Here is a 22415-nt window from a genome sequence, read left to right on the forward strand (position 1 = left end):
GGACCCAGTTGCCTTCCATCTAGGGCCTCAACTCTCCCCTAGAACCTCAGAGTCCTCCTCTGGATTCTCTGATTAAACTGGCAATGAGAGAACGAGGTGTGGAGAAGCACCCAGGAATTTTAATACCATAGGCATGGAAATGTGCCCATAATTGCAGCCTACTTTCCACTGGCCAGAACTCAATCACATGATTCCACTAACTCTACAGAGGAAGCTGGAGAAAGCACCTGTACCCAGAGGAGCAGGAAAGAGATTTGGCGAATACATTGCATTGTCTCTGCCACAATTTACCATGAATTTGACATTTCTTCTCTCCCTTTGGGAGTTTTAAACTATTGTTCTCAAGTTATTTGTACCAAGGTCTATGTTCACTGATTTCAGAACGATAAATTTTGTATTACTGCCACAAATGAAATGTGGCATAATATAAAGCTCCTGTGAGAAATCTTTGTTCACAGTTTTTTCCAGTTACTATTTAATGTTATTTCTAAAGTGCAGAGAGGGATCTGCCCATTGGTCCTGTCTCAAATGAAGGAATGGAATTATAATTGATGCTATAATTACCAATTATAGTTGATCACTGCCAATCAGAGAATAAATGATAATAAAAAGGGCCAGAACTCTTTCTCACTTTTAAATAAAGGCCAAGATGCTGGTAAATTTTTCTAGGTATGCTCTCTGAAAAGGAAGGTCCAAATCTGCTCAGACACATTAAAAAAGAAGAAAACTCACAAGTGTGGGGGTGAAGTCCAAGTGATCACGTCTTTTTTTTAGTATTGTTTTGAATAGAGAATAAAGAGCAAGTAAAATTACACTGTGAAATGAACAAAAGAAACTCCAACTAAATTGGACTCATGGAGGCCCGTATGGGAGCTTGAACACAGCCAACTACACCAAACTGGAAGAGACAGAGACATAGGCTTACATCTCTGACAGGAAGGTGTTTTCCAATTTACCATCCAGCAGGAGGAAGGAAGATTTCTCTCCCCAGCTGGGAACAGCCCAGCCAATGAGAGACTGTAGCAAGGCAACCAATGAGAAGTCCCAGTTTCCTCCAGCGGACTTTTCATTAAGGCCCCTCCCAACTCCCTTTCCCCTCTATAAAGCCAAGCCTTCGTTTCTTCGGATTTTTATAGTTTGCCATAGTGTGCATATCCTGAAATTGCAATTCTTTTGGTTGTTCCTGGAAAAACTCATTTTGTGGTAAAACTACTGGCCAATTTACTTTTTTAAGTTGACAACACATACACTCTTAACTAGTCTCTTGGCCTCTTGAAATCATGAAATTTCTGCCTCATTACTTCTCTTTAAATGACCAAAATTAGATCTAGCCTAGAGAAGAAGCTTACTCCTGGCTCTGGCAAGAACAGATTACAATTTGCCACAGTAAGCTGCATTAGGAGGAACTGCCAAGGGTCAGGAGCAGAAGAGCGCGCGTAACACAATCCTTCACCTTGAGGGCCTTTGGAAGGTTGGGTTGGTTCTTCATAGCCCTCAGTTACGAGTATAAGATGGCAACTTTATCATTTCTGTTCAGCTGATCTGAGTGCAGATTTAACCTTGATCTGTTCTTACCATCTCTGTATTCATGTCCCCTCATCCTGCATCACTGTGAATATGTCTCTTCTCAATAAAATATAACTACTAATGATTGAGTGCCTTCTATGTAGTAGGTGTTTATATTACCTCACTTAATCCTCAAATGAGCCACGTGAAACAGGATTCATTAACCCCATTTTGAGCTGAGGAATGCTGGGAGCCGGTCTCCAGGCTTAGCTACCACCGCTGTGTGACAAGGTCCGGCGGTGCTACTGGCAGACGTGCAAGGCACTCGCCAAGGGACAATAGGGAAAGATCTAAGCTATATTTAAACCTGCCTTGCTGCTGGGAGCCGTCAGCCTACAAGTTAAGCGTCTGCCTTGTGACACGGTCGGGGAGAGAGATGAGGGGACGCACGGCGACCCTCAAGGGAATTTACCAGGCTGCCCCTGCAACAAATCTTCCTGGTACTTCTGACTTTCCTTCTTCTGCTTACTCTATTCTGCACCTGGGGTTATTTCAGGGGAAGTCAGCCCGGCCCTGGGAATGAGAATGATACAACGCAATATTCTAGGGAAAGTTCTGGGGAAAAAACATCTTCTAGGGAAAGAACATTCTGACCCGTCCTTTGGTCGGGTAAAGCGATGGGAGTGGAGAGGGAACAAAGAAATCTGTAGCCCCCACAGATCTCTCTGGGAGGACGGTGGTTGCCACGGCCCATTGAGTCAGGAGGCGGGTGCGGGTAGCCTCCTTGAAATAAAGAATTACAGAAGCTTGACTCCCCCCGGGCCTACACACAATCAATTGCTCTTAGGACTATTGTCTACCTTGCAATCAATTACTCTTAGGACTATTGTCTACCTTGCAAAAACCTGCTTACGCAAGCCAAAAATATGTACTGGGATTGTTTCAGGAAATCATCCTTGCATACCCTGAGCCCTATATAAATCATACATACACAAAATAAAGTTAGACTTGGAAACCTCACTCCTTGTCTCACTGCGTCTCTCTCTCGCCGACTCCGTCCGTCCCTTTGGGAGACCCTGGACTCAGCTGGGGCTGGACCCCGGCAGAGGAACCTGAGACATTAAGCGAGTGGGGCTGTAGTTGCTAGCCACTGCTCTATATTCATACCTTCTCTGAACACTGTTTTCATGTTCTGTTTCTCTCCCAGGATCCTACTTTCTCTGCAGCCCTCTCTCACATTCTGTATATTCAAGGGTCTGGAGTAGAACTGTCATATAAAATACAGAATACTCAATTAAATTTGAATTTCCGATAAACAAGTATATGCGTACATATATTTACATATATTTGTATAAGTATGCCCATGCAATATTACTGTTAATATCGCATGGGCATACTTACACTAAAAAATTATCTGAAATTCAAATTTAACTTGGCCTCCTGTATTTTCATTTGTGTAATCTGGCAACCGTAGGTGAGCTAAGTGTCTTTTTTTGTGTATTGTTGTCTCCTCCACATCATTTCTCCTTTTTTAGAAACTCTGTCAACTTTGAAACACATCTTCAGACTCCTCTCTCTACTTTTCCTCCCTGTTGAACTTGACTGTCATGTTCATTGCTACTAATGTCACTTCACTGATCATTTTATCACCTGGTTCACTTTCTTCCTTTCAGCAATTTTTTCCATTATTATTTTTCATGATTCCAGTATCCACATAGATGACACTTCAATACCTTTGCTTCCGATTTCCTTTACCTTCTAATTTCAACACTTTTTTCCTCCAACCCAGTTCAAAAGGGGAGGAGCACAGGGAGTGTGGAGAGTTTTGCAGTATTACATAGGGTGATCAGAGAGGCCACACTAAGGAGATGACTTTGAGCAAATACCCTGAAGGAAGCGAGGGATCGGCTCTGTTAACACTTGGACAAAGCGGTCCAGGAAGAGAAAAAAGTTAAGTGCAAAGGCCTGGAGGTAGACTTCCAGGCTTGTTTCAGAAAATTTCTCGAGAATAGAGATAAAACATAATCTTGACACTAACTGTGCCCACAGGGTATCTTTGCCCACAGGAACAATTCAGCAAATATGGTGGTTCATAAAAGAGTATAATAAATTCTTGTTTAATAAATGAATGAGGGGGGCAGCTTGATAGAAGGTTATTAATCATTTGGAAATCAATTCCTGTCCTGTGAGACCTTGCAATCAAATGACAACATTTAGATTCTGAAAAATTTGTAAAATAAAAGCATAAATTAAATAAGGAATTGATATTATGTACACCTAGGAAAGTGCATTCGAGAGGTGTAGTTTGAGGGGCCACATTGCTATAGCTTTCCGTAAACTTTAGATTTTTTTGCTTTCAATACAGTAAGAATCTTGAGACAAAGAGATAAAGAGAGAAAACATTTGCTCTTGTTTTTAGGAATTTATTCAATAAAACTTTATTGGGTGCCTGCCAAGAAAAGCCCCAAGCCGGATATATTCTAGAGCTAAGAACACAGCTCCACGTAGTAAATATTTTATAGGTTTCTGTAGAACGAACGACTGACTGATGAACGAACGGAAAGAATCGAAGAGTGGCTTCTCCGAGGTACCCGGATTTAACGCCTGGAGTATCAGAGTCCAATTTCCAATTTTGCTTAATAATTGTTGAACTGTCACAGAGGGTGAGAACAAAGAGAAAATGACCAAACAATGAACATTAAAACTGGGTGTTACCGACGCTGCGGTCAATTCTGTCCACGCTAGGCTTCCGTAGTTCTTCCGTCCTTAAGTCTTTTACGAGACCGCGGCCGGTAGTGACGTCACAAGGTTTGGAACTCGCGGGAAATCTCGTCTCCGCGTTCGCGTGGGGGGCGCGAGCGCGCGCGCGGGACTTTCAAGTGTCGAGCCCGGGGAACGCGAGCTGCCATGAGCCTCTGGGTGGACAAATACCGGCCGTGCTCCTTGGGACGGCTGGACTATCACAAGGAGCAGGCGGCGCAGCTGCGCAACCTGGTGAGTGGGCAGGACGGGGCGGGCGGCGGGCAGGCCCCCAGCGCGGGGGTCCGCGGCCCTGAGGAGCGGTGCATCCCCCTCCCGCCGCGGAGGGTGATGGAGGCTCGAGACAAGCAAAACGGGGAGGGGGAGAGAGAGTGGGGCGGGGGACGTGCGTGTGAACGAGAGAAGTCTCGCTGAGAATTGTCATCTGAGCCAAGACTTGAAGGCAGTGAGAAAGCCCGCGATACACAAATCAGGGGAAGAGTGGGCCAGGTAGAGGGAACGGCAGGTGCAAAATCCCTGAGGCAGGAGTGTGCACAGCCTGTTCTAGGGACCTTCCTAAGGGCCAGTGTAGCTGGAGACTAGTGGGCCGGCGGGCAGAGTGACAGCAAATGGGGAGCGTGGGGGGGCGGATCCATTGAATCCTTAGTGAGATGGGAGGCCTTCGGAGGGTTCATCTGACTGACTCGTTATCAGGCTTACCTAAAATTCCTTGATGTCGTTCCAATTTACAGAAAGGAAGGATTTGGATTATATTAATTCTTAAGGTCATTTCTAATTCTAAAATAGATTGTATTAGGTTGTCTTTAGTTCGTTATGGAAGGTTGTTTTTCTTTTCCCCATCCTGATGCCAATTTTTATGTAGTAGTTGATTAAAGTGTCTAACGGTAGTGTTTTGTGAAAAGCAAACTGAATCTTCTAGGGAACGGAAAGGGAAGAAGGGTCTTGAGGAGAAAAATCTAGAGGCTGTGGGAGCTATTTATCTCCTTTTAAGAGCCTAAAAGTACCCTATGTTGATGGAAGTGTTTTTGCTCAGCAATGTGGTCTTCCTATCCCCACCTTTCCCGGAATTACAGGTACTATTTAACTACTTTTTTTTGGCTGAGGAAGATTCACCCTGCGCTAACGTCTGTGCCAGTCTTTCTCTGTTTTGTATGTGGGTTGCCACCACAGCATGTCTGCCAAGGAGTGGTGTAGGTTTGCACCTGGGAGCAGAAGCTGGGGCTCGGAAGTGGAGCCTGGGAACTTAACGACTAGGCCACGGGTCCGGCCCCTAAGTCCTTTTTTTGAAATGAGAAATAATAAAAAAAAGGAACCCCATCCTTATCTATGAAAGACATTAGAAAAGTTGATCATGTTGCGAGACTGAAAGTTTTTTTTAGTTCATTTATTATTGGTATTCCATCTATACTAATTTAAAATAAGTCTCTTACAGCTGTATACTTCATTTATAGGCAAATTGTGTTTTCCTACAATAGCTTTGACTTCAACTTTTTTAGCCATAGGATACATTTTATTTTCTACGGCCATTTTTTTTGCTGTGCAGAATTTGGAATAAATATTTTGGATGAAAATTTAATATACTAGCTTTATGTGTCATTTACAAACTATTAAAATTCACTGTAATAAGCACTTCTTTTAAGACACTTGTTCCTTTTTTTCTATAATGGTTATTTACAAAACTTTGGCTCCACAAGATTTTCTGCACCTGAAGCTAAGGTCGCTGTTCTCCTCATCTTGATAGCCTTCGTTGCCCTGATTCCCAAACCTGACTGATGGTCACAGTCACCTGGGAAGCTGGTAGTGTAATGCAGCGCTGTCAGTGCCCTGCCCCAGCCCCTTGCTTTTAACTTGTAGGTGCACACAGACTGACTGCCAGCTCCCTGTCTCTGTGCTTCCTGAAGGCTGTCTCTTGCTGACACCCCTAAGCAGCCTTGAAATGCCTGGGAATTAATGCCTTCCCTTCCCCCCACCCCTCATCCACAAAAGATTGATGAGAGAGAGCGTAACATACTCCAACTTCCCTGCCCCTTGGGTGGGTTAATACTGTGGGGTATTTTTATGCTGGTTTCAAGAGTATCCCCAGCAGGATCAAGCCCCAGGTGCCAAGAATGGTATTTAAGTTGATAACATACTCGTACTATACAAGGTATATAAGTTATATAAAATTTATGCCAGGGGTATAATCAACATTTTAGAGCTAATTGAAGAAAAATCTGTCTCTGTATATACACACACACACACACGCACATATACACATACATTTGAAGGGTGAGGCACAAAATGTTTGATACTTAGAAAGTAGTTTAATTCTGCCTAGAACAGTTGTTTGTCTAGGGAAAATGCCTCGTTCTTTTTTTTCCAGGTGCAATGTGGTGACTTTCCTCATCTCTTAGTGTATGGACCGTCAGGTGCTGGAAAAAAGACAAGAATTATGTGTATTCTACGTGAACTTTATGGAGTTGGAGTGGAAAAATTGAGAATTGAACATCAGACCATCACAGTAAGCAGTTTACTTGGAGGCCCTCCAAATATTTATAGCAAAGATTTTCTTTTTTTAATTAATTAATTATTTTTATTGCAGTAACATTTGGTTATAACATTATATAACTTTCAGGTGTACATCGTAACATATTTCAAATTCTGTGTAGGTTACATCATGTTCACCACCCAAAGACTAATTATAACCATCACCATACACGTGTGCCTAATCACCCCTTTCGCCCTCTGTAGCAGGGATTTTCAATCCTCGTTATATATGCCACACACCCTGCACGATCGCTGCCCAAGGTATGATTTAAGTAAGAATTTCACAGGTAATTCTGGTGAACAGGATTGAGAGGTACAGATTTATAGACCTGAGTATTACAACTAGACCAAAGGCAATTATGTTAGAGAGGAAATATGAGCAACAGGAGATTTTGGGTAAAATGTAGGTGGTGGGATTTATTTCAGATTACCTAATAAATCAGTGTCTCCACTGGAGCCAGAACTCAAGTTTCTAATGTTCATTGTTCTGAGAGCAGTAGTGGGTATGGAAAGTGAGTGATTTGAGAAAAATTTTAAATGTGGCATCAGGCGCCTTGGTAAAGGTTGGGCAGCTGAATGATTGGGAAAGGAAGCGTGAGCCTCTGGGATGTTCAGAGAGTTCCCATAGTCTTGCCCTGGCTGAGCTTTCCACCCTCATAACATACAGTGCATTTTTATATTCCTTCCTTAGAGAGATGTTTGATAGCTGAAATATCTCATCTCAGAAGTGCCCCTGAACCCCATTGGAATTAAGTTTTCCTTCTACAATCTGTAGTTTATACTTTTTAGAGTACTTTGTTTTGCCTTGTTTATAATTGTTTATACATCTTCTCCTTTGATAAGATTGTATTTGTTTTGAAATTTTGTAAGGGACATGTCATATTCATTTTCACATTCGTCATTACCCCTGGTATAGTGTCTTGTACATATTAGGCACTGAAAAAATGCATGCTGAGTGACTGGAGGTAGGTAGTGCTGTTAGAATCTTTAGGAGGATAAATGGATTTTAGGCTAATGTGGATTTGCTTGTGTTTAGACACATTGAGTTTGAGATGTTAGTGATACCTCCTGGTGGAAATTCCTATAAAATATGTAGGGACAAATTTAAGAAGAAAGATGTGGCATCTGTAGGAAGAAAACTGTAATGTCTTATAAAAGGACAAAAATCAAGAGCTGATCAAATGGAAGGATGTGGCATGTTCTTAGATGGGAGGCTTAATATTTAAAAGTATCTGTTCTCCCCAAGTTACAGTATAAATTCCAGTGAAATCTCAATTAAAATCCAAGTTTTTAAAAAATTATATGAAATAGTCTTAAAGTACATATGGAAGAATACATTCCTGAGACTAGCTATTGTAATTTTGGAAAAGATTTTGTGAAGTGGGACTTGTGTTACCAGATATTAAATCATATTTTAGGCTACTGTAATTAAAACAGTATTGTATTGGCATGAATAGAGAATTAGAGCAGTGGAACTGAATAGAGAGCCCAGAAATATGACAGGGTGTCTATTTCAAATCAGTAGGGAAAGGGTAAGTTACCGAAGTGTGCTGGCATAACTGGTTACCTACCCAGAGGAAAATAAAGTTGAATCTCTCTGATGCACAATTTATAAAGATAAATTCCAGATGAATTAAAGACTTAAATGTTATAATGAAACACTAAATTTCTTAGAATAAAATTTCATAGACTATATAAACACCTGTGGCTCAAGAATACCTTTTAGTAGAAAACATGGAATCTGTATAAGAGAAGAAATACATACTTGGACTATATGAATTTTAAAAGTTTGTATGATAGAAGATAACATACATAAAATCAATAGAAAGATGAAAGATTGTCAAAAAAATATTTGAAAGGAACATGTTATATGAAAGATTTTACAAAATGACAATGGAAAGACAGCCTGGTAGAATTGAATAAGTTGTCACAGGAGAGAGATGTAAATGGCCGGTAAACATATGTAAAGATGTTTAACTTTTGTGATACGGAGAAGCAGCATGAGTCTGTTATATACTCATCAAATTGGCAAAAATTGAAGGCATGATAAAACCTACTGCAGATGGGGAATGTTGGAGAAGAGAATTCATTGCCAGTGGAAAAGTGAATTGTTAGATTTTTTTGGAAAGTAGGCTGGTTATACATATACACACATATAAAAGTTTAGAAAACATATCATCTTCAATCCAGCAAATCCTTTATTGAGAATCTGTTATATAGAAGTGAAAGCAGTGTGTGAGATATATGTACAAGGATGTTAATTGTGGAATTATTTGAGATGGCAAAAAACACGAAACAAAATGCCCATCCGTATGACTGGTTTTGGGACATCCATGTTATAGGTTGATAGACAGCTATATCACCCTATACCAGTTGTCTGAGAGGGATTGCCTAGATGTATTGTAAAGTAGGAAAGCAAAACACAGAGAAAATATATATGATGCCTCTTTTTTAATTTTAATTTTTTAGAAGAAACATACTATGTAAACATATAGAAATATATTTGCTTGTGTTTTTGTGTGTTATCAAAAAGACTGAAAGGGCATAAACATTGTTTACAGTGATAATCTGCTGATAACTAGGGATGGATTGGAGATTTCTGGAGGTAAAAGAAAAAAGTAATCACAAAAACACGATATGTGATGTGACCCAATTTATATAAAAACGTATTTGTTTATCTGCACATTAAGAATGGATTAATGAAGTTAAAACATTAGTGGTGTATCTAAAGTTTTATTTTTTTAATAAGTGTTAATTGTTTATATAATTAAGAAAATGAAATACAGAAAAGAGAAATAGTCAATAAACAGTAAAAAAAAAAAAACCCACTATTTTCTTTGTCCATAGACTCCATCTAAAAAGAAAATTGAAATTAGCACTATTGCAAGCAATTACCACCTTGAAGTTAATCCCAGGTAAGTTGCTATTATGTAGAAAGAAGCATTTTAGAATAGTGGTGTTCAGACTTTTTTTTTTTTAAAGATTTTATTTTTCTTTTTCTCCCTGAATCCCCTCAGTATATAGCTGTATATTTTAGTTGTGAGTCCTTCTAGTTGCGGCGTGTGGGACCACCTCAACATGGCCTGACGAGCAGTGCCATGTCTGCGAATTGCTGAAACCCTGGGCTGCTAAAGCGGAGCATGCGAATGTAAGCACTCTGCCATAGGGTTGGCCCCAAGACTTTTTTTTAAAAGAATGGAACCCATTCTTGAAATAAAGTCATGTGTGGAAATGCAGAATATAAAACAGATAAAAGTGAAGCTGCCCTCTTTGAATAGGGAGCCTAGGACCTTCCTACTTTCCCTTCTCTCTGAGACCCCTGAATTAAATAATTTTAATTGTTTTCTTACTCTACAGAGCTCGATGTTTTACACAAAGTATGTACACAAAGTATGTTGCATAGTAATGTTTTGTTAAATTATGTTGACTCAGAACTGATGAGCAAAGTGTGTCTAAAAAGTTTGTAATGTCTGTAGTGAATATTTCAGAAAGTGAATTTGGATTACCATATCCTTCTTTGCCATTTCCTTTGTTTCTTCATTAGAGGGTATTAGAATAGTCTACCAATCAATGTCTGTATTGTCTGTCATGAGATAAGATTAGGATCTTGTTGGGAGGCACATGAAAACTCTCACCACAGCAGTTAAGTACTCCTTAACTGAGTGGTGCAGAAATGGTTGTATTGGGAGCAAAGTTGGCTAAACCTTGCGAGTTCTATGGGGCCTGATAACATTCTTCAAGGAGAACAGAATCAAGGATATCTTCAGGCAAAGGCAGCTTTGTGAGCAATGGCATGGAGAGGTGAATAAACATCCATTTCGATACTGAATGGAGCAGGAGGAATAAGCTAATGTGTGTTCAGTAGCAGGCACTGTGTGAAAAGCTTTTCATGTCTTATATTTAGTCCTCATAAGAGACAGGTATCATTATTTTTCCTAGGTGTGTCAAAGAAAGTTAATAGAAATAAGGTTGGTGGGAAACGGTCTGATCATAAAAGTACAGTGTTAATTCTATAGACAAAAGAGGAATGTTTTGGATTCTTGACTAGGAAATGATCGTACAGGGAACGCTCTAGGTGTGTTGATCTGCTAATAGTGAATTGAGAAAGACTTGATGGCTGTTTGGGAAAATAAATGAAAGCTGGTTGCTTTGCCTTTTTTTTCTCATTGTGAATTCCTCTGTAGCAAGAATAGCCAATTAAAGGTTAAGCCTATTGTTTTTCAGGTGTTTGAAATTAACGTTCAGCCTGGATTAACTAGGTGACTTATGTTGGTTTGTGAGGTGCATGACTTAAGTGCTAAAGTAATGATGTGGGTATAAATGACAGCTCATGCCCATAAATCAACAGCTCCCAGAGTTCTGAGTTTGTATCTTAGACACCATTTGCTTATCCTCTCCCCTGCTTAGCTGCTGAATCAGCTCAACGGTACTGCTGGGAGTGGACTTGTCTAGGCTTGTTCTCTCTCAGACCTTTGCTATTTTGGGGATGGGGAAGAGCAATAGAGATTACATTTGTTTCAAAGAGTTATTTTTATATTTTGAGAGTATAATATATAAGAATATATTATATACTCTTACAGTAAGAAATTAGCTGTAACTAATTATTAACTATAGTGGGTACAGATGTGTCAAAGTATTTGATAAACTGTTGATTATTAGTTACTACTCTTTTTAAGTAACCACAAACTTAATATAAGAACATGTGTAGTGTTTTCAGTGATGTAAATCAAATTGTAATTGAGTACTAGACTATTGTTAGTATTTTTAATGACCCTAAAATACTTCACTTTTAAAGGTTTGTGAATGTAATTAGGTGTTACTAATCTTGATTAAAATTTTAACCACTTAAGATCTGTAACATTTTTCTTATAGTAACAGATTAAGAATAAAGGCATAAACTTTCTAAATATTTACATGTATATTTACCATTATTTTTGTTTTGTATAGTGATGCTGGGAATAGTGACCGGGTAGTGATTCAGGAGATGTTGAAAACAGTGGCACAATCACAGCAACTTGAAACAAATTCTCAAAGAGATTTTAAAGGTGTGTGATAAACAGATTTATTTTGATGAGGCAGACACTTAAATTCTAAGCAATGAGTATAAGAGAAAATGTAGTGGGAAATGTAAATTCCATCCGTTTAGCAAATATTTATTAACCTCTTGTTCTATACCAGGGACTATACTACCTTATTTTTTGGATATAAAAATGAATAAAAGAGGCCTGATCTCTGTATTCACAGGAGTTTATAGTGTAATGGAATTGAATTTTGGTGGACAGGGGACTATTTGAGCCACCCATATGTTATTTTAGAACTGGATGAGTAATGAAAACACTTAATTTAAAATGAGAAATTGCATGATTTAAAAATAAGTGTTCTTAGGATCAAAGTTATATGTTTATCATCAAATATCTAAATAAACGAAAAGAAAATTAATCTCACCATCCAGGGACAGTTACTGTTAACATTTTTCTCAATACCTGCTAGGGTTAATAATATGTGGATACATTTTTACAGAAGATTTTGTGATAAGTATGCCAACATTTAATATGTGTATATATATATATATTTTTTTTTTTTTTGAGGAAGATTAGCCCTGAGCTAACCACTGCCAATCCTCCTCTTTTTGCTGAGGAAGACTCGTGCTGAGCTAACATCCATGCCCATCTTCCTCTACTTTATATGTGGGACACCTGCTACAGCATGGCTTTTGCCAAACGGTGCCATGTCCACACCTGGGATCCGAACCGGTGAACCCCGGGCCGCTGAGGAGCGGAACATGCGCACTTAACAGCTGTGCCACCGGGCCAGCCCTAATGTATATTTTTTTAGAACATACTATTTACTTATTTTTTTGTGAGAATGACTGTCCCTGTGCTAACGTCTGTTGCCAATCTTCCTCTTTTTGCTTGAGAAAGATTGCCACTGAGCTAACATCTGTGCCAGCTTGATGAGTGCTGGTAGGTCTGTGCCCAAGATCCGAACCTGCCAACCCTGGGCTGCCAAAGTGGAGCACACAAACTTAACCAGTACACTGCCAGGCTGACCCTCCCACACTTAATGTTTTTGATATAGTTTGCCAAATTCTTCATCTGAAAGAGGATATGGATTTATACTACCAATAGCAGTGTTTGGGAGTGCCCATTCCTCCCCAACATTTATCAACACTGGATAATTATTTTTAACTTTTTTTAATTGGAGAAAATAAATCATTTGGGTTTTGTTTTTCTTTAGTGAGTATGATAATTTTTCTTTTGGTCGTTGCTCATTTTACTGTTCTGTGAATTACCTGTTTCTTATCTTTCCACTTCATTCTCTATATTTCAAAATAAATTTACATTTATTTATTTATTGCCACTATAAATGAAGTCTTCTCTCATTTTTTGTTTACGTTTATGACAGCTATTGATGTTTATATCTTTTTTTTTATTTTTTTTATTTATTTAATTTATTTATTTATTTTTTTTTAAAGATTTTATTTTTTCCTTTTTCTCCCCAAAGCCCCCCCGGTACATAGTTGTGTGTTCTTCGTTGTGGGTTCTTCTAGTTGTGGCATGTGGGACGCTGCCTCAGCGTGGTCTGATGAGCAGTGCCATGTCCGCGCCCAGGATTCGAACCAACGAAACACTGGGCCGCCTGCAGCGGAGTGCGCGAACTTAACCACTCGGCCACGGGGCCAGCCCCTGATTCTTATATCTTAATTTATATCCTACTCTGTGGTTAAATTCTCTTGTTTGTAATAGTCTTTCCACTGTTTCTTTTGGTTTTTCAGATATACATTCATATCACCTGTCAATAGAGATAATTTTTCCTTTTCCTTTCCAATTTGTATGGCTTTAAATACTTTCTCTTACCTAATTATGTTTGCCAGCACCTCAGACATAGTGTTTAGTAGTAGTAGAGACAGTGGATATCCTTCTTATGACTCTGGAAGGAGAGTCTCAGGGTTTCCACGTTTAGTTAGTTGCTGGATTTTGGCCTGAGGTATATCTATTCCATTTGCTCCCAGCCATGAGTTGATCCTATTCCATCATGGTAAGAACATATACATCAATTTCTATTTTACTGAATGTTTTCAACATGAATATGTGTTAAAGTTTTTCAGATGTTTCTTCTGCATCCATGAATGTGGTTTTATGATTTTTCTTCTAGTTCTACTAATACCATATTATGTTATTGGGTCTTCTAAAGAAATTGCTTTCTGCTTCTGGAGTAAACCTCACTTGATCATGATGTGTTAATTGTTTTCTGCCTACCAGTGATTTATTTTTGTATCAGTTGGTCTATAGTACTTTTTTTCCTTCTTCTTGAGGAAGATTGGCCCTGTGCTAATATTTCTTGCCAGTCTTCCTCTATTTTGTATATGGGATGCCACTACAGCATGGCTTGATGAGTGGTGCATAGGTCTGTGCCCAGCATCCAAATGTGCAAACCCCTGGCCGCTGAAGCAGAATGCACAAACTTACCCATTACAACACTGGGCCGACCCTTGTAGTAATTTTTGTTCAGTGCTGTCTTTGTCAGATTTTGACATCAATCTCGTCTCTGTTGTTCTTAATTCTGTTCAATTTGGATTCTCTTTCCAGAATTTCTCCTCATTGTGAAGGATTGTCTTGGAAGGAGGCTTCATTTTGTTATTTTCAGTTTACTGCTCTGTCAAACCTTATTGCATCAAGGTTCCTTTGCTCCCAGCCATGAGTTGATCCTAATGGATGCTGTTCTCAGATTGGCTCATGATGCTTTCCAGTGTGTTCTTGTGGGTGACCTGGGGTTCTCCTGTTCTAAAGGCTGTCAGAAACCTAGTGGATTCCACCCACTTCCTCCCATAGTTACTTGTTCTCACTTGCTGATATTTGGGGTTCTTAGGCAAAGTTTGTCCCCTGTTTTTGATATAAATGTTGTCCATGAGTTTTAGATGTTAGAATCTTTAGTTGTTCTGGCTGTTTTTTGGGAAGAGATTCAAATGCTACGCTGCTACCACGGCCACCTTCTAGAAATAATTCAATACAACGGAAAATACAACAGTTGGGTTCAGTCCCTACCTGCGTATGATTCCAGAAACACTTTAAGGCCAGTCCTTGATTCTTGCCAGGTGGAATCTTACTGTATAGGTGACCAGAGGTCTTTTTGCCTTGTTGGCTACATCTCTTGCACCACTGCTTTCCAAAGTATATTCCTTAGAGTGCTGGCGTTGAAGGTGTTCCACAGAAACATGCTCCTGAGATAAAATATTTTGGGGAAATCAGCACAGTCCCTCCTTGTCTTGGTGATTATCTACTACTGTCCCTACTTCTTTCTAAATAGTGATTTTTAGTGCATATAACTGTCATAAAGACTGCAGTAAATTCTACAACAGAGTAACCTCTTTAACTTCATTTAGCCTCGTGTTTCTTAGGCTTGTTTGAGAATTTTTAAGAATAAAAATGAAATAAGTTCTTCTCACCACTTGTATAACTTTTATATGTCCTTGATAAAGGGAAGAGTAGTATATCAGGCTTATTATTGAGGATTTCACTCTGAATAATGAGGAGGAAGAGAAAGAGATAGATAATCAAGTTAACGTTTGTTTCTCCTTGACTCAGTGGTATTATTGACAGAAGTTGACAAACTCACCAAAGATGCTCAACATGCCTTGCGCAGAACCATGGAAAAGTATATGTCCACCTGCAGGTTGATCTTGTGTTGCAATTCTACATCTAAAGTGATACCGCCTATTCGTAGTAGGTGCCTGGCAGTTCGTGTGCCTGCTCCCAGCATTGAAGATGTAAGTCACATTAAACTTTTCAGAAAAAATTCACTTTAGATTCTGTGAATACTGTGTGTACATCCTGTCATGGTTTTTTTTGTAAAAATAGGGTAAATTGTATTAGTAATTCTTAACAGCTGTGGCATGGATGCTAACCATTAGTAGATACCTATATATTATATATATATATATATATATATATATATATATGGTAGTAAATACCAGATACCAATATATAGAAAGTGTTCTCTAAATCATCTTTTACGTTAAATGAGTAGGTGTTTTGAATTTTTCTAAACTCAGTAAGGGCTAGTTATTTGGTGTTTTCTACCTCAACCAGATTTATTTGGCTTTGGAGAATAATTGAGTATGGAGGAAATAGATTTTGTAAGATAATTTGGAAATACCTAATCCCTAGTTAAGGCACCAAAGTTAGCCTGAAACAACGTAATACATATTTTTATCTTTATCATTCTTAATAGCTATCAGTAAAAATCCTAACTTCTCACAATAAGCAGCTTTCCTGCTGTTAATAGATTCTGGGCAGTTTTATGCAAAGTAGGGATATGTGACATTTTGTTAGTTGCAAAGGGGTGAGTACCTCTATTATTAGTTTCGCTTGTAAGAATTTTGGGAATACAGTTGAAACGGTCTATAAAGCAGCCAGAACTACCAGGTTACACCACTCCCATGGGCACTATTCACATCTTAGTGCATGCAAATAACACCCACTGAGTCCTGCAGAATTCAGCCTGTGCAGCTCTACTTGGCAGTCCTGTGAGCGCTGTCCTTGCCACCAACTGTGGGACCCTGGGTCTCCTCCTTCCTGTTGCCTCAAGGAGGCTGGCAGGCTTGGAGCTGGAACCAGGTCTTCCTCCGTTGCAGGGCCAGCTGCTGCCTCTTCCTGACAGCTAGGCTAGCCCCCTGGCTTCCTGCTAAAGGGCCTGTGGGTTAGGGTAGGGTAGTGACAACAGAAGTGGTCTATGAAGGTATTATCAACAGAAATTGTCTCAGTATGCTGTCTGACAGATTGCCCGTTTTTGTTCATTATTTTATTTGTAGATTTGCCATGTATTAACTACTGTGTGCAAGAAGGAGGGTCTGAATCTTCCTTCACAGCTGGCTCACAGACTTGCAGAGAAGTCCTGCAGAAATCTCAGGAAAGCCCTACTCATGTGTGAAGCCTGCAGAGTGCAACAGTGAGTGAAAGGGGTCAGTTACCACAGGAAACATTTTGGGGCATAAGCACACTTCCATTTCATTTATTGTGTTTGTTCTTTTTGTCGTGTAGATATCCTTTTACTGCAGATCAAGAAATCCCTGAAACAGATTGGGAGGTGTATCTGAGGGAGACTGCCAATGCTATTGTCAGTCAGCAGACTCCACAAAGGTAACCAGTATAAAAGACGGCCATAAAAGTCTGATGATGGAGACGGTACAGATATTCTGAGTTTTAGGTTATACTGAGTAAAACTTGTATACTAATACTATGCCATTTAAAATTATAATTAAATCTATTTAAAGTTAATACTAAACTTTTAAAGAAAAGGTAGGATTTAATTTTAGAAATTTAGTGGTTCAGAATAGTTGGTGTGTAGTATCATGGCTTTTATTAAGCTATTGACAAATGTGGAACTTATACGTAAATTAAATCTTGGAAGTTTTAATTTTCCTTTCAGAATCTCAGATGACTTGAGCAGGTAACTTCATCTTAGAGCTTCAGATTCTTCATTTGTATAATGAAGATACTGTTATTGTTACACTGCCAAGGATACGTGTACCTTTATTATGAAGAGCAAAAGGGATTGTGTGATAATGAATTGAGAACTAGAAAACCCTGTGCTCGTGTATGATGATAGGCTCTGTTAAGAAGAATAATGTGTGGGGCCGGCCCTGTGGCCGAGTGGTTAAGTTTGCATGCTCCACTTCGGCCGCGCAGGGTTTCGTCACTTCAGATCCTGGGCCTCTGACCTAGCGCTGCTCATCAGGCCATGCTGAGGCGACATCCCACACAGCACAACCAGAAGGACCTACAACTAGAGTATACAGCTATGTACTGGGGGGCTTTTGGGAGAAGAGGAAGACGAAGGAAAAAAACAGTTTGGCAACAGATGTTAGCTGAGGTGCCGATCTTTAAAAGAGAACGTGTATAAGCCATCAGTGTTTAGGAAGTGTTCCATGGCACATTTGCTGCACAGTTGTTTCCATTCTCTTCTGTGAGTCTGTTCTGCAGTAGTGGACCATACTGAAAACCACTACTTAACCACTACTTGTTTGATTTATGATAACTTTGAGAAGGGCAATCTCTTCTCCAAATCGAGAGTGACAGTCTTAAGGCCTTTGGGCAGCCTGAAGCTTCCTTAGGTTCGCTGAAACGTACTTCTACTCTTATTGCCTGTTGGAATTGAGAAACCGTCTTTGCACTTTAGAGAGGCTTGTTGATTGTTTTAGGAAAAGGCCTGAGTGCCACTACTAAAACGTAAGCTGCTCTGGTTCACGTGAAAATAATCTTGAAATGAATACCGTAATTCTTCTTTTAGATGATATAGCTGATGAATTTTTATTTTTTTAAGAGATCTTCAATGGAAATTATAAACATGTTCTCTTGGGCTACCATATAGATTAGTGGAGGTGGATAGTCATTCATAATAGGTGCTTAATATTTCATCAGAGTTTGCTTTGACTTCCTATAATTCGTTTATTTTAGTTGAAGAAATTAATAGTTTTCAAAAAGTGCCACACATTTTAAGTCTTCAGAAAAGAAACCTTGATTTTAGGAAAAAGTGTGCATTCCATTATGTAAAATGTCTATAAGCAGTGAAGAAATCTCATCTTTTAAAGAGAGAAAATTCAAAGAGTGACTTAGGAGCCTTTTACTTTCATAAAATACTTCCACACTGAAGACGACTTTCTTGTTCTGATTTTAAAGAAAAAAAATTAGTGGTAGTAGAACTCGCCTGCTTTTAAGAGGTTTAGATACAGATGTTGCAATATTTGAGTTATTGGATGTATTTTTAAGACTAGAGTTGATTATTGCTTTGCTTAATTCTTCTAGCTGCCGCTACCCTTTCCTCTAATTTTCCAAACAGGTTTTGGCAGCTCATAAATGAACTTGTTCAAGAAGAGGTGCCACTTCCTGTTTAGACTATCAATTTCGGGAATTGAGTCCCTTGTGCTGCATAAAAAGAAATTTCTCTCAATTCCAGAAAGGCTTGGGGCTGTCCAAAAATACTTGGAGGGCTGGTGGTGTTCTGATCATTGGTCCACACGGTATCAAATGCTGCTTCTGATTTTTGACCCTTCAGTCTTGCTGCAATATTTATAGTCTTGATTCTTATTTGATCTTTCTTAGAAAAGTCGTAATTTTCTAAACTGAATAGCAAGTAATATTTATTGAACGATTATTATGTTGGCTCTTACACTGTATCTCATTTAATTCATATAATAGTCCTGTGAGGAAGGTGGTATTACCATATTTATTTTGTAGATAAGAAAACTGATATTTTGGGAGATAGTCATGTTTTCAGGGGCATTCAGTTAGAAGGAGGCAGAGACAGTTCTAGAATACCATGTTTCCCTGACAGAAGAATTTGTATTCTTTATCACTTACAGCCCCCAAGAAATAACAGCACAGATATAGTAAATATAGAATGTATTCATTTTTTAGAAACTAAGTCATATTTGAAATGAACTCAGACTAAAATGAGATACATGTGAGCATGCTTGAGACGCACACAGTGCAGTTTCAGATCAGTTGTATAGGTAAATATGTCCTGAATTAACTTTTCAGAAATAAGCTGAATGCATAATTATTAAAATAATTTTACACAGTGTTAGTCATGTCTATTTTTTTTATCCTTAATAATGGGGTTTTATTTATGAGATACACAACCATGTCTGAGAGAGGACAGGGGCTTTGGAGTCAGACTTGAATTACAATTCTGCTTCAACTGCATGAGTTCTGATGAAAGCTTAACCTCTCTGCACTTCGTCTTTTCAGTAAAAGAGAGCAGTGCTGTGGTGAATAGATAGTGTACTGTGGTGAACCTGGGACAGAGTAAGGGGTTAAATAAGTGCTTTGGCAGACATTGGAAGGGTTTGGACTTTGGAGAAGACAGATCTGTGCCTAAATCATGCCTCGACTATGGTCATCTTTGTCAGGTTACTTAAACCATCTGAGCCATAGTTTTTTCATCTAAAGAGAATGGAGATACTGCTCCCTCACAGCTGATGAGGACTCAGTTAAGTTATTTGTTACAGTGTGTCGCACCTTGCAGGTGCTCAAAAAATGCTAGTTTTTTTTTTCATCTTTAGTTTTATTGTGGCACAGCTTCATACTCCTGGAGTCCCAGGAAAGGGATCTGAATTTCTGCTTTTAAGAAATCTTTTATAAATCACTTCCCTGATGGATCTAAAATATGGAACATCTGTGATATTTTAGTAAAGATTCAGAACAGTCTTTTCCCTTTTAGGGTAGGTAAGTATATACAGAGATAAAGATAATACTTGTTTTATGTGTATTTATAATTTTGTCGCTTTTTCTTGCTATTTTAAAAGTCATAAGTATATTTCCCACCTTCACCATTTTCCCTCCTGAAAATGTTATGAGAAGGGCCTAGAATTAAGGGCTTACAGAGGTTGGAATGTTCATATTCATGTAGCCAGCCTGGTTCTGTCCTCCCTGTAACCTCTTGTACTGCCCCTTCTGTGACAAGTCAGCTTTGTTCCCCTGCCATGTTGCTTTTTTCTTTGCAGTTGAGGCAGTAGCATTATATTATGTATCATGCTTATATTCTCTTTTCTCACTTGTGTAATTGACTGGTGATTGTTTAGTCTTTTCATGACCATTTTCTAGATGTCCTAGGTATCTATCGGAGGAAAATAAACATATTACTTGATATGTCATTAAAGTGTGTTAAAATTCCTGGTGTGAATAAGCTAAGCCCTCACTATGCATGAAGTCTTGATTTTTATCTGGGACTTTCATGGTATTTATAAATATTTGTATAGTATCATATAATAATCCTGAATATAAATGTTGTCTGGCTTTAAAACAGTTCTGAAAATTTTCTTTTAGAAAAATGAACTGAAATTAGGAAAAGCTTCTATATGTATCCTGAATATGATAAGCCATTTAAGAAAATATCTATATTGGATTTTACAATTCATAAATTGAGATAGCATGGTAGGTACTTGGAAAAATTACCTCTTATTTTTATCACAAAATATTAATTATTTTGTTTTCTGTAGGCTCCTTGAAGTTCGTGGAAGACTCTATGAGCTTCTAACTCATTGTATTCCTCCTGAAATAATAATGAAGGTAACCTGATTTCAGATCTTGAGCTATTTATAACCATAAAATTTGGACTTTGAGTATGTGGTCCCAGGGCTTTTGCATTACTAAGATATATTGTCACCTTTCTATCCAGCCTATTAATTAAGTTTTACTTCTTTTTCGAATGAGAGAAATAAGCTTCTTTAGCTAATATGTTTTTAAATGATTACTTTTTAAATTACTAGTTATCTTTCTTCAGGGCCTTCTCTCAGAACTTCTACATAATTGTGATGGACAACTGAAAGGGGAAGTGGCCCAGATGGCAGCTTACTATGAACATCGTCTGCAGCTGGGGAGCAAAGCCATTTACCACTTGGAAGCATTTGTGGCCAAATTTATGGCACTTTATAAGAAGTTCATGGAGGACGGGTTGGAAGGCATGATGTTCTGACATCCATCAGTAATTCTTCCTAACATTTCTCAGTATCGGCATTTATATTCAGTTTATATTAGAAGAGCTGCAGGTAAAATAAACTAATTTTACTTGATCATGTCTTATTTGTGTTTTTTTGGTAGTAGTTCCTGTGTGAATTATTAGTCATTATCCTCTAAGTTAAATAATTGGTTCAGTACTATTGAAATATATTGAGAGGACACAACTAGAAACTTTAAAGTCCAGGAACATGACTTTACTTATATTTGTTACCCAAGTATGCGGTGTTGATCCTCCCATTTTCCATCCAGTCGCTCACCTGCCAGAGGAAATTTACGCATAAAGATTATTTTATGTCCTCCAGATGACCATTTTTGGGCACAGGTACATAAATCTTTGCTTGACAAGTCATTATCCTTAATCATGTTTTCCCTCAACCAAGAATTCTATTTTTGCAGGAAATACAGGAATTAATTTTGAAACATAATAGCATGGGTATGTAGAAAATTGTAGGTACCATTTCTGCAGAAATCCAACTTTTATTTTCAGGATACAGATTTGGTGTTAGGTTGGCTGCTAAGAAATAAGCATGTTTTCATTAAGTACTTGAGATTCCTAATGAATATGCATCATGTAGTTTTGGAGCAAAGGTATATTGCTATAGAAATTACTCTTTGAACAAGTGTACTGTTGTGTCCTTGGTCCTGTCCTTTGGAACATTTTTTGTTCAGAAATTGGGTTCATGGAACAAAGAATTTGCTTGACAAATTTCGGTAACAGGCTCTGAACAGTTTCTTTAATTTTGGGCAATGGAAGCAGGACTCAAAAAAAACGCCCAACTAACAAGGCGAAATAAAAGGTGTTAAGTTGAAATAAGTTACATAACCTGTAGAGGGATATCGGGGAGACCTGCTCTTGTGTCAGTCTGTGATGGACAATCGGGAAATGTTTAATAGACACAGCTACACACACACGCACAAAACCTCACATAGTTTGAGGCTTATGGGAGACTGTTTAGGTCAAGAGAGATGATGGTTGTGTTTTTTGGGTGAGTAGGGGGTACTAGCCAGGCCCCAGTGGAAGTTTCAGTCCTGGGGCTGCGTGTTAGGAGGGATGATTGACACTCTCACAAAAAAACTGGGAAGGTGAGGTTTAGGAGAGCTAAG

At 38.6% G+C, this 22415-nt stretch overlaps 1 protein-coding gene across 5 annotated transcripts in view; it reads left to right on the forward strand.

Moving 5' to 3' along the window:
- Positions 1-21364, forward strand: part of RFC3 (replication factor C subunit 3) — a 186262-nt gene extending 164898 nt beyond the window's left edge. For 3 of the 5 annotated variants that reach the window (XM_070577994.1, XM_070577998.1, XM_070577999.1), the window contains 8 exons: positions 6629-6766; positions 9640-9707; positions 11740-11837; positions 15378-15559; positions 16604-16740; positions 16833-16931; positions 20792-20861; positions 21076-21364. In XM_070577994.1, the coding sequence (XP_070434095.1) occupies positions 6629-6766; positions 9640-9707; positions 11740-11837; positions 15378-15559; positions 16604-16740; positions 16833-16931; positions 20792-20861; positions 21076-21267 (984 nt within the window). In that variant the 3' untranslated portion in view covers positions 21268-21364. Of the gene's footprint in view, positions 1-4031; positions 4501-5146; positions 5340-6628; positions 6767-9639; positions 9708-11739; positions 11838-15377; positions 15560-16603; positions 16741-16832; positions 16932-20791; positions 20862-21075 lie in introns of those variants that run through there. The other 2 variants (XM_070577995.1, XM_070577997.1) reach the window with 2 other exon arrangements.
- The last annotated feature ends 1051 nt before the right edge of the window (positions 21365-22415 follow it).

Source organism: Equus przewalskii, chromosome 16 (genome assembly GCF_037783145.1).
Source record: "Equus przewalskii isolate Varuska chromosome 16, EquPr2, whole genome shotgun sequence".
Lineage (NCBI taxonomy): Eukaryota > Metazoa > Chordata > Mammalia > Perissodactyla > Equidae > Equus > Equus przewalskii.